The sequence below is a fragment of the Cephus cinctus genome, unplaced genomic scaffold (assembly GCF_000341935.2).
Source record: "Cephus cinctus unplaced genomic scaffold, Ccin1 Ccin1_scaffold0967, whole genome shotgun sequence".
NCBI lineage: Eukaryota > Metazoa > Arthropoda > Insecta > Hymenoptera > Cephidae > Cephus > Cephus cinctus.
The window spans coordinates 106,551-116,362 of record NW_014333524.1 but is presented as its reverse complement, the minus strand read 5'-3'; the positions used below and the strand labels follow the sequence as shown (position 1 = coordinate 116,362).

Below are 9,812 nucleotides of genomic sequence, written 5' to 3'. Positions count from 1 at the left end.
TATTTAAAAGAAAAAAAAAACAGAGAAATTGCACCGAACAGAGAATCACCTAAAATTTTAACCAAATGTGGAATAGGTCCGTTTCTTACAAGTACCAAACAACTTTGTTGCCATTAATCTATTTTATTATAATTTTTTTTTAAATTCTACGTTATAAGTGAAATTTCAAAAATATAAATTCTGAGAAATGTAGTTATGGTTTTGAATATTGTAAAATTCCATTGTGAAATGGTCCCTGATGACGAAGTTGGTAAAATTCAAGAAACTATCAAGTAATTTTCAAATATTTTCCCAACCAAAGCCCGTTCGACGTAACAATCGTGTAATCTAATGGGAGTCAAAGGTCATCCTTCTATTTTCCCTCTAATGACTAAAGGTCAAAGACATTTCGATCTAAGTGCACCAGTCTGCACTGCGACACTGTATGCTAATCATTATTGTCCTGGAGAGATCTTGAAGTGGACTCGGCTAAACTGGAGTGTTGAATGTGGAAGAGTTAAGGGATGAGAGCGGAGGGCTGAAAAGGTCAGAGACCGAGGTTTCGAGGTACGAAAATGCGAAGGGATAAAAGCAAGGATGGAAATGAAGCAGAACTTCCAATTAGAGACGTGTTTTTTTTTTTCTTCATCTGTCTACCAGTCTCAGCTGCCTTTGAGGGTTGTCTACCTCTAGATCAAACTTGATAAAGCATGTGAAGCTTGCTCAAACGTATTACCTTGTTCGTTCGAGTGGTAATATCGTGTCTGAGAGTAAAATTTGAAATATTTCCCAAATTAAGTGAAGACGAAGATTTCAAATTTCGAATCGTTTTTATTAATAAAATTTAAAATGAATGTGATATTTTCCTTTGCCTTAAACTCGTCTATAAATTATAGTCGTGCTTTATGGAGTTATAATTATAATGAATCGGTAAGAGTTTTACATTTTTTCTGACTTCAGATTCAGCCTTCGCTTTAACTCCGTTTGTTCCATCCCAAGCTTCCTTCAATTCTTTGCTTCGTAATAATAGTAATGCATAACTTGAATCTGCAGTGACGTTCGGGAAATTGTGCGGCGATGGTTCATACGGGGGACGCATTAAGCCATTAGATTCTGCTGTTCCGCCATCACTGCTTACCTCGTAAGGTTTTCTGTTTCTCGAGGACCAACCTCTCGCGTGATAATAACCAACAAGAAAAGCGCCAGCAAATACCTGCTTTTTCAAATTGATCAGCATTAAAAATTACTATTGAAATTTTGACGAACTTTTAGCTCGTTTCATGGTTTTAATGGTAACAAATAAAAAGGAATTAGGTATATATTACCTTAGCCGGATGAGGTACGCAAAATAATTGTTGATGACAAGGTGACTTCATGAGGAACAATAATTTATTAAGCCAAAATTATTAGAGTTTGAAATTTTGTAAAAGTTAGTGGTTAATTTAACCGGTTGTACATATTTAAAGATTCATTGCTGTTACTGATGTTGCAAATTTCGCGAGGATAAGGTTACGTGGAAAGGAATGAAAATTTTGACAGAAAAATTTTGAAAATTTAACCTGAAACTGTGACAAACGATGAAAAAAAAATTACATTAAAACAATTGCGTAACGGTCTTTGTTTTAGCATTAAAGCCAGTTTTTGAGAAAACATTAATATAATATTACGAAACAAGTTCGAGGATCACATACACGCCCGCGTGTTATATACTATTCTTTTCAACTCAGTGTACGAAATTCAATTTCTCATGCTTTTCGGTAGTGTGCGAAGTTCCCGATTCACGCATTTTAACGCGCAGTGTGCGAAGTAATTCATTTCGCGTGTCAAAATGCGTGAATCGGGCACCTCGCACACTACTAACAGGTATGAGAAATCGAATTTCGCAAACTGAGTTGAATTCTTGCTCATTCCTTTTCTTCGTTTTCATTCCATTCTTCTATTTTCCTCTATGAACTATTCCGGTAATCAGCCGACGTGCAGGAGACAATTTTATGCTTGTTACACGGAATACATTATGACGCTGTCAAAAGAATAAAATACTCGTTCCCGAGCCCCTCGACACGCGGGGACATCGGTGACATTAGCGCGTCAGAGCAATATCGCAGAGGCTAATAAATTAGGCGTCAGATAATTTAAAAAAATTTGACATTCTTTTTCTGGTATGCCATCGAAGCTACATAAGGTAATTTGACTTCATTTGAAATGCAATAAAGATATTTTTTAAAAAAACACGGTATTCAAATCCATGATGACAATCTGCGACAAAGTAGGACAATGAAAAAACCATAATATTTCTTTTAATTGACAAGTAAATTCCTTTATTATAAAAAGTGTGTCCTACTACATAGATACAATAAAATTTCATCAAGATTCAACCTATGCCGAAAGAATTTCCTTACACATCGAGAATCAATTTTCCTGTTGTTTTTTTCGCGACCTTCCCTTCCTTCCCTAGGAGAAGGATTCATCCAAATTATCAATTAACCCATTTGTGTCATGAACCTATTTAAGGTCCCGTTTGCAGGAATCAGCGACGTTCAGAAGACAGTCGTGGCGCGCGGAATATTCCGCGCGTGTATACAAATGGCTTAAGGAATGGCGCACGTCAAAGCCGAACTTGAGTCACCTGACAAGGAGCGCAAGGTATCGAATTTATGTACACATTTAGTAAAATAACAATTTGCCCTTCTTTCGATCTCCGCAATTATCATAAAATTTTTGCCGTATTCCCAAAGCCGCTCTAAGTTTTTATTTCACTTTCCTGTTATACGAGTCTTCTGTAAAAAATATCTCACCGTAAGACGAGTAAGTATACGGTACATATATGTATATAGTATTTCGCAGGAAATAATTATCCTCTCTGTGACGTCGTCGTAAACAATATATTCGATGTCGCTGTGACAGGATGATAATGATATGAGACGATTATCGATTCCATCCCCCACCTCTTACTCCCTCCTTACTCTTGCTGCGAATATCGAGAATCCATGGAGTAGACGGTCTTGAGAAAAATTCTTTTAGAGATTATAATCGTGAAATGTCCAATTCGCGAGATATTATGATTTGACAAGAAAAAAACATGGACTATTCAAGTTCATTTTAAAAAGATTTCTTATCACTAGTTCTCGTTTCGAAGATCATAACGCGATCTGTTATTGTAGACCTCGTATCCTGTAAGATTTTCGGCAATACCGTCCATTTCCTTAGTATCTTCTTTGGTGTTGTTAATATAGCCGAAGTCTTGATACCTCACTGGATAGGCTAACTGACATCCTTTGTCCGACGTGTAAAGTTCCTACGTTGGAAAATGATTTGTTTTTTGTTATTTATAATAACCAGAGTAAAAAATTTTAGAATAACCTGTAATTACTCACCTTTGTTCTGTGATTGTAGCCTATCATCGTGGTGCGTCTGAACGGATTAGTAAACGACAGAATTACATCGAGTACAATACCCTTGTAGAGGTCCAGTGCCAATCTGCATTAATAAAATCAAAATTTTCTAATCAATAATGGTTTCTTTTAAAAGTTAGCTCACTTGGTGTTAGTTGAATATATCTAGATACGCTCACAGATTTTAATAATCGGAATAGGTAAATATTCATTAATATTATTTCTTTCGTTATACCGTATTTTCATTATTCGATCCGTAACGCTGTTTACACCATATAAAACGCCAGAGGCAATAAACATTTCTCCAAATTCATGATGATCCACGCTGATGTTCCAGGCGTACTGCGGTAGCATAGTAACTGCATCTACTTTCATGACTACTGTATTTTTTGGTGGGAGACCATAGATGACCCATAATCCTGCGTGGAACGATGATTCCAGATAATTATAACTTCAAACTACATTCTTTGTAACAAATGCTCAAAGAATACCGCGCAATGTGTCGTGAGGATGCACCTTAAAACATTATGTTTAAAAAAAAATTACTAAAAAATTACCTTAAGATTTAAGATAGTGACTTCATAGGTATCTAAATATTTTCAAGAAACCTATTAAAAATATTTTTTTACCAGGTTAACAGTGCCATCTCTCGTAAGAAAAAGGCCAAACGCCCTTTTCTTTGAACACTTTTTACAAAAACTGTTTTATCTAGTTAGTACGAATGAGTATAAGATACGACTGTGAAGTTTATTATACTCATTCGTACTAGCCCGATAAGATACTATGCTAGCTAACACAATAAATCATTGACAATATTTAAATGTATTTAGGAATCAATAATTCAATCGTTCACTTGGAGGTTATTGAAAAATAATAATTTTCTAATCAAAGAAATACTACATTGTTTATACGATTAAACAATGGACACTTGCCATTCTCGTCCACGTCAAAATCCACAAAGTTGAAATTATGCCCCGGCGTATACAGATAGTTACTGCTATTGTTGACGTGGAGTCCCGGAAGTGGCAATTCCATTCTGTTGGGATTGCCAGAGTTTACCGAACCTTGGGGTGAATGCAAGTCGAAGCGCATCACAGAAGCGCGTCCCTCGGGATTATAGAAGAACGAACCATTGTTGACGACGTGACCATTTCCCTGAAAGCAGGACAAGTAAATAACAACAAATAAATGACAGATCACTTGACCGATTAATAGGACAGTATTTATTACGATTGAAAAAAATCAAGGAAGATGGTAAACTTTTTATGATTTTTTGTTCTTTTTCTTTCTTTTTAACTTTGTATGCAACTAATCATCCTAATGCAACAGGAATCATATTTGTGCTCTGACTTGAAAGATTCTAGTTTCGAATGTAAATTAGAAAAGTTTACGAAGAGTAACTTTCTCTCCCTTAAAAATAATACGAGAGTAAACTTGAACGACTTTGTACCTTTGATCATCTGTAAAATAACATCTTTTGCATAAAACATTTGTACAAACCAAAATTTATGTGTCATTTATTATAGAACGTGCAGTTCAGATGCATTCGATGCAACTGCGCGGTTATATCAGACAGCTGAATTATTTGTCCATATTTTTCACTGATGGCTTTGCAAATCATCTAGTAATTATCAGTTACACGTTATATATATATTTTTTCATAACTTCCGAGGCAGCAGTTAGTTACGTGAATTATTGTCGAATGTAAATCGTTTGAGTAACTTTAAAACTTCAATTGCGAACAGATGGTTATAACATAACGTTTACATTTCACGGATATATTATATTCTCCCCGTGGAAATTTGAAGTTTGTATTTCTCAAAATGAAAGTTCAAACGCTAAGGTATCCAACAAACTTAATTACTTCCTTTCTGAGAAAGACGTCGATCCAGCAGGACTTTAATAAAATTCCGGTTGTCCTAAGAGACTCGAAAAGGGATCCTAATAAAAAAAAACCGGCTTCATAACTTTTTTCATCGAATTCGTGAAACTTGTATGAATGTCCAAGTGGTTCTCCGGAGATTCGTAACATTAATAAAAGAAAAAAAAATCCTTTTACGAGTCCTCATCGAATGTCATCGCTGACGGGCAAGAAACGTTCCCGAAATTTCAACTATAAATTTTCCCGTAAAAAATTGAATAGACAATTTCTGCGAAACGAAAGAAAAAGTAAAAGTGCATGAGAAAAATCTTCAGTACCCGTAAACTCAAACTAGAGAGAAAATTTGATTTAAAACTTGAAGAACGTGTATATCTAACCTGGAATTTATACGGCAATCGAATTTGCCTATATTTGTCCTTGTTCTCTTTGAAGTCCTCCTTTCGGGAATATTCAAAGATATACGAGGTGTTGTTACTTCTGGTGACCCAAAGTTTCTCGGCTGCAGCCTCAGACCTAGGTGACGCGTCGTGCAGCCACGAGCCGTAAAAATCGTCCATGTTCCCCTTGAGCACTGGCTTTCCCACGGCCTCAAGTACCCCCTCTGTTGGCAAAGTAGAAGTGTTTGAAATTAAAGAGAAAAGTCGAAACGGGCACTCTAGCTATTTTGCAAGTGAAAATAACAATGGTTGTGATAAACCATCCCATACTATGAAAATAACTAACCGGCAATTCTGGGTGGCAATCCGGTATAATTAAATTTACTGTTCAAAGGTCGAATGTCCAGTTTGCCGCCGAAATCAGAAAAGGTACATTTCAAATTTGGGCAGGCCTCGCACGATTGTTGAGGTGGACATATGTCTTGCAGGTCAACTTTAGCCGGAGGTCGTTCTCCATAAAAGACCTCTTGCTGTACACCGTTAATCTTTTTCATGGCCTCCACTGACTCATCTAAATTAACAAAAATTACAATTCCAAAGTTTTCACATGTCATTTATTATCAATGAGATAACGATTCATCTACTTGAGTAATATCTTGGATAGGATAGTTAGGAAAATTATATTCTGACCGTTCACTATAAGTGCACCCTTCGTAGTGTCGATCTCGTTTTTCGCAATGCAATGATAGATACCGTGATCCGCTGAATTTATACGTGTTATATTCATTCTCATTTTCATCTGAAATAGATTACGAGCGTGAATTTCATCTGCGGGAATACTTTTTATTACGATATTCATGCTAGAGTAAAATACAGCGAAAAATGTACATATAGAGAGGCAACTGGAAAGAGACCCACTGATGAATTTCGAAAAATTTGCATTTCTCAAATTGAAAAAAAAAACATTACGTAGATTTATACAGCAGCACAATTTCGTATACAAAAATGTGCGTAGCAGTTTGTTCCAACAATTTATTCTCGTGCTCGATGTCTCTAATTTCCCCAGTTTCAACTTTAATTTTACCTTATATGCGTTGCGCCTGTCGTACACTTCCATACGATATTTTTCAGATTTATCTAAGATACGTCCGACTTCACCTTTTTCCCAATAAGTGATCGGTTCGGGAAAAGCCTCCACTTCGCATTCCAATACAGCCGTTTCTTGATTTCCGACTCGTATTACTTGATTGCGTATTCTAATAAATGGTGGAACTGTAAAAGAAATTATTTTGCATGAATTTCAAAAAAGTCTTTCGCGATAAGACATTCGAAAATACAAAATGTAAAAAAAAAACTTTTCGATAATTTTTTTCAATAAAGATAATGTTTCAAGTTCGGCATCTTATTCAAAAATAAAAGTGCATACTGTCACACGTGACCACAGGTACATTACGATATAGCCAGCAGAGATTCTCTATGAAGAATATATTATGTTTATTAAAAGATGCTGGTAGAATAATATATTCAAAATTACTATTATTATCTGACATTGCATAGCCTACAGTAAGAGAAGTATGTCTCAAAGAATTGTAAGAGACATTAACATTAATAAAGTCGAGTCGCTCTCGCGGGAGAAAAGAAAATCGTTTAAAATACAAACCATCTACGTTATAGGATGCGTTCGCTAAAGGTGCTACCATCATAGCAAAAAAAAAAGAAAATTCAAGAATAATAACAACAGGATAAATTAACAAGTATTCGATATTCAACATCTTTACCTTTTGGTATCAACCCCTCAAGAATTCCATATCTATTATTAGTATATATATATATACTAATAATAGATTCTATATATATATATTTACATACGTATACGTAGAATCTCAATGCAAATCAATACATACAGGTCCGATTAAATCCCCAGGCTCTTCCACGGTGGCCGCTATTTCATTTACGACACCCTTTCATCCACGGAGACGAAGACTTTCTAAAGATTCGGGAAAATCGAAGCAAGGTCTGCCAACCGTGGAATGCCGTGGTGACGTACAGCTTTGATTTATTCCTAACGGCAATTCAGAACGAGGTAAATAAGACGTCCCGAGTCGAGAAAGCATCCGAGTGAATGCAGTTTAAGAAAAGATATTTTAGGAAACTAACTTAGAAGTTGGTACGTGGCACTACTTGAACCCCTCCCGCTAAAGCCAGAACCCCACGTGACGAGCGTGCGCGAGTGGAAGTAAATTGAATTATCTATGTGAATGCAAAAATTGTCCAAGGTTTACGAATTTTAATGCTCGATACCAAAAATAAAACTTTAAGTTATTAGTTTCGCCGAGTCGTGTAAGCGTTGCGTAAAATTGAGCAATTATGCGAAGAGACCCGAGTCAGCGTTTATTCTCTTATGATTTCAGTAGGCAAATTCTTTACTCACAGTTCACCTCCAGTTTGAACGCCCGCGTCGCTCTGGGTGGCACGCCGTTGTCTGCTATGCAAATATATTCGCCCATGTGCTCTCTGTTGACCACTGTGATATTTAGGGTATTTTCGGTAACAGAGTTTGCTGTCAAAACAAATGATAATTTCAATTACCATAACTTCATTATTATTTGAATAATACATTTTCAACGTTAGTTATACAAGATTCAATTTAATCATATATACATAGATGCAATGGACATAAGTGTGTATAAATATATGTTACAGATACAACATTAATTAAAACACTATAAGCCGGGGATGAACCAAACAAAAAAATATATGGGAACCGTAAGGGTTACGACGTGCGTCCAAGACATCAAGGACACGAGGTGTGGGTCCTTGGTGAACCCGCAGGGTGGCTCTACTGTTGTTAGGTCCGACAAGGACTGCTATAATTTCTGGCTGGCATCCCCTAATTAGGATCCGCCGTGGGGTGGCTGATTCAGGTAGTGAGACGCGTAAGTACTACTAGGGGTTGCAAAAGGTTCACCACGCTCAAGTAGAATTACGATGGTTCAACGTCGCAAGTCCTATGGGCTGTTAGCCAGGACAAGGATCAGTCATCGTCCTGCAGGCGTGCCCTATTAGCCAACTTGACACGCACCATTAAATGTTACAGGTCGCTGCATGGAATGTCCTTACAGGAGGGTTGACAGTTTGACACGAAAAATCCTCCGGGAGAGGAGGTAGCAAACTTACAAAGTTAAATGACGCGAGTCTTTGCCTTTTTTATTCACGCGAAAAGCTGAGTGGGTCCTTGGTAATATGAAAATTGACGAGTAGGGAGTAACGTGACAAAGTAATAGATAAATTCGTACGATCCATGGTAAAAGATTTTCAGGCACAAAGATAAATGTTACTTTCATCGACTCTCTACTCACCGTAGAACGAACCTATGGGAATTGGTAAGCCATCGGTCCTTGACCATTGAATAATGGGACGTGGATTGCCACTGGCAGCGCATCGTAGTCTGACATTGGCGCCCTCTTGTACCGCGATCAAACCGTTGGATCGACCATCCCCTAGAGTTCAAAGATAAAGAGTAAAGCCATAAAATGTATTCGACTTTTTCGTTAAGTAACAGGAAGGACATTGCAATGAATACTTTAAACGAGAATACGTTGCCACGGAATATTGAGGAAGATCAGTGGGGTGGGCATGAAGTCTCCAAGGAATTTACGGGGGTAATTCGATGAACATTGACAAAAATATCGTAAGCTGGATATTTTTCAAAATGATAAATTTTTAATTTTTAAATATTACGTAATGAGATTTTCGCGCGGTGCAGTGAAACTGCCAATGTTATGCGGGAGAAAAATCTTTGTGAAAAAATATTCCATTTCGTTAATTTGCCAGGTGTAAATCAAAGGTATTTAGTGGCACGAACGGTAGAGACCGAGAAAGGCAGAGAGATTAAGGGATTTTGACAGAGACTACTATAATCAAGAATGGAATATTCATTCGATAAACAGGGTCGCTCCTGAATGGATACAGGTTTTAATGCACCGGCTATGGGGTGAATTTAAAAGTGGAAAAAAAAGTTTCAAATGAATTCTTCAATTCGTCATCGAAATGGAGATACTCCTGACCCCCGTAAGTCATTCTATCAATTCTTCATTATCGCATCCCTTATTATACTTTACGAAAAGCAATATTGAAATTTTAACCGGTTTTTACCCCTTCCCCCCCCCCCCCCCCCCCCCC

At 36.9% G+C, this 9,812-nt stretch overlaps 2 protein-coding genes across 9 annotated transcripts in view; both read right to left on the bottom strand.

The window, feature by feature from the left end:
* Positions 1-808: 808 nt before the first annotated feature.
* Positions 809-1,756, bottom strand: LOC112494901. Its single transcript, XM_025088662.1, has 2 exons — positions 1,305-1,756; positions 809-1,192 (listed from the first exon to the last, which is right to left on the bottom strand). The coding sequence occupies exons 1-2, from the start codon at positions 1,353-1,355 to the stop codon at positions 863-865; spliced, it is 381 nt and encodes a 126-aa protein (XP_024944430.1). The 5' UTR covers positions 1,356-1,756; the 3' UTR covers positions 809-862.
* A 508-nt stretch (positions 1,757-2,264) lies between these two features.
* Positions 2,265-9,812, bottom strand: part of LOC107271414 — a 25,982-nt gene continuing 18,434 nt past the window's right edge. For 5 of the 8 annotated variants that reach the window (XM_025088657.1, XM_015747390.2, XM_025088658.1 and 2 more), the window contains 10 exons: positions 8,990-9,130; positions 8,062-8,190; positions 6,715-6,902; positions 6,321-6,429; positions 5,977-6,201; positions 5,631-5,854; positions 4,304-4,526; positions 3,607-3,790; positions 3,354-3,456; positions 2,265-3,274 (listed from right to left, as the gene is read on the bottom strand). In XM_025088657.1, the coding sequence (XP_024944425.1) occupies positions 3,098-3,274; positions 3,354-3,456; positions 3,607-3,790; positions 4,304-4,526; positions 5,631-5,854; positions 5,977-6,201; positions 6,321-6,429; positions 6,715-6,902; positions 8,062-8,190; positions 8,990-9,130 (1,703 nt within the window). In that variant the 3' untranslated portion in view covers positions 2,265-3,097. The remainder of the gene's footprint in view (positions 3,275-3,353; positions 3,457-3,606; positions 3,791-4,303; positions 4,527-5,630; positions 5,855-5,976; positions 6,202-6,320; positions 6,430-6,714; positions 6,903-8,061; positions 8,191-8,989; positions 9,131-9,812) is intronic. The other 3 variants (XM_025088659.1, XM_025088660.1, XM_025088661.1) reach the window with 3 other exon arrangements.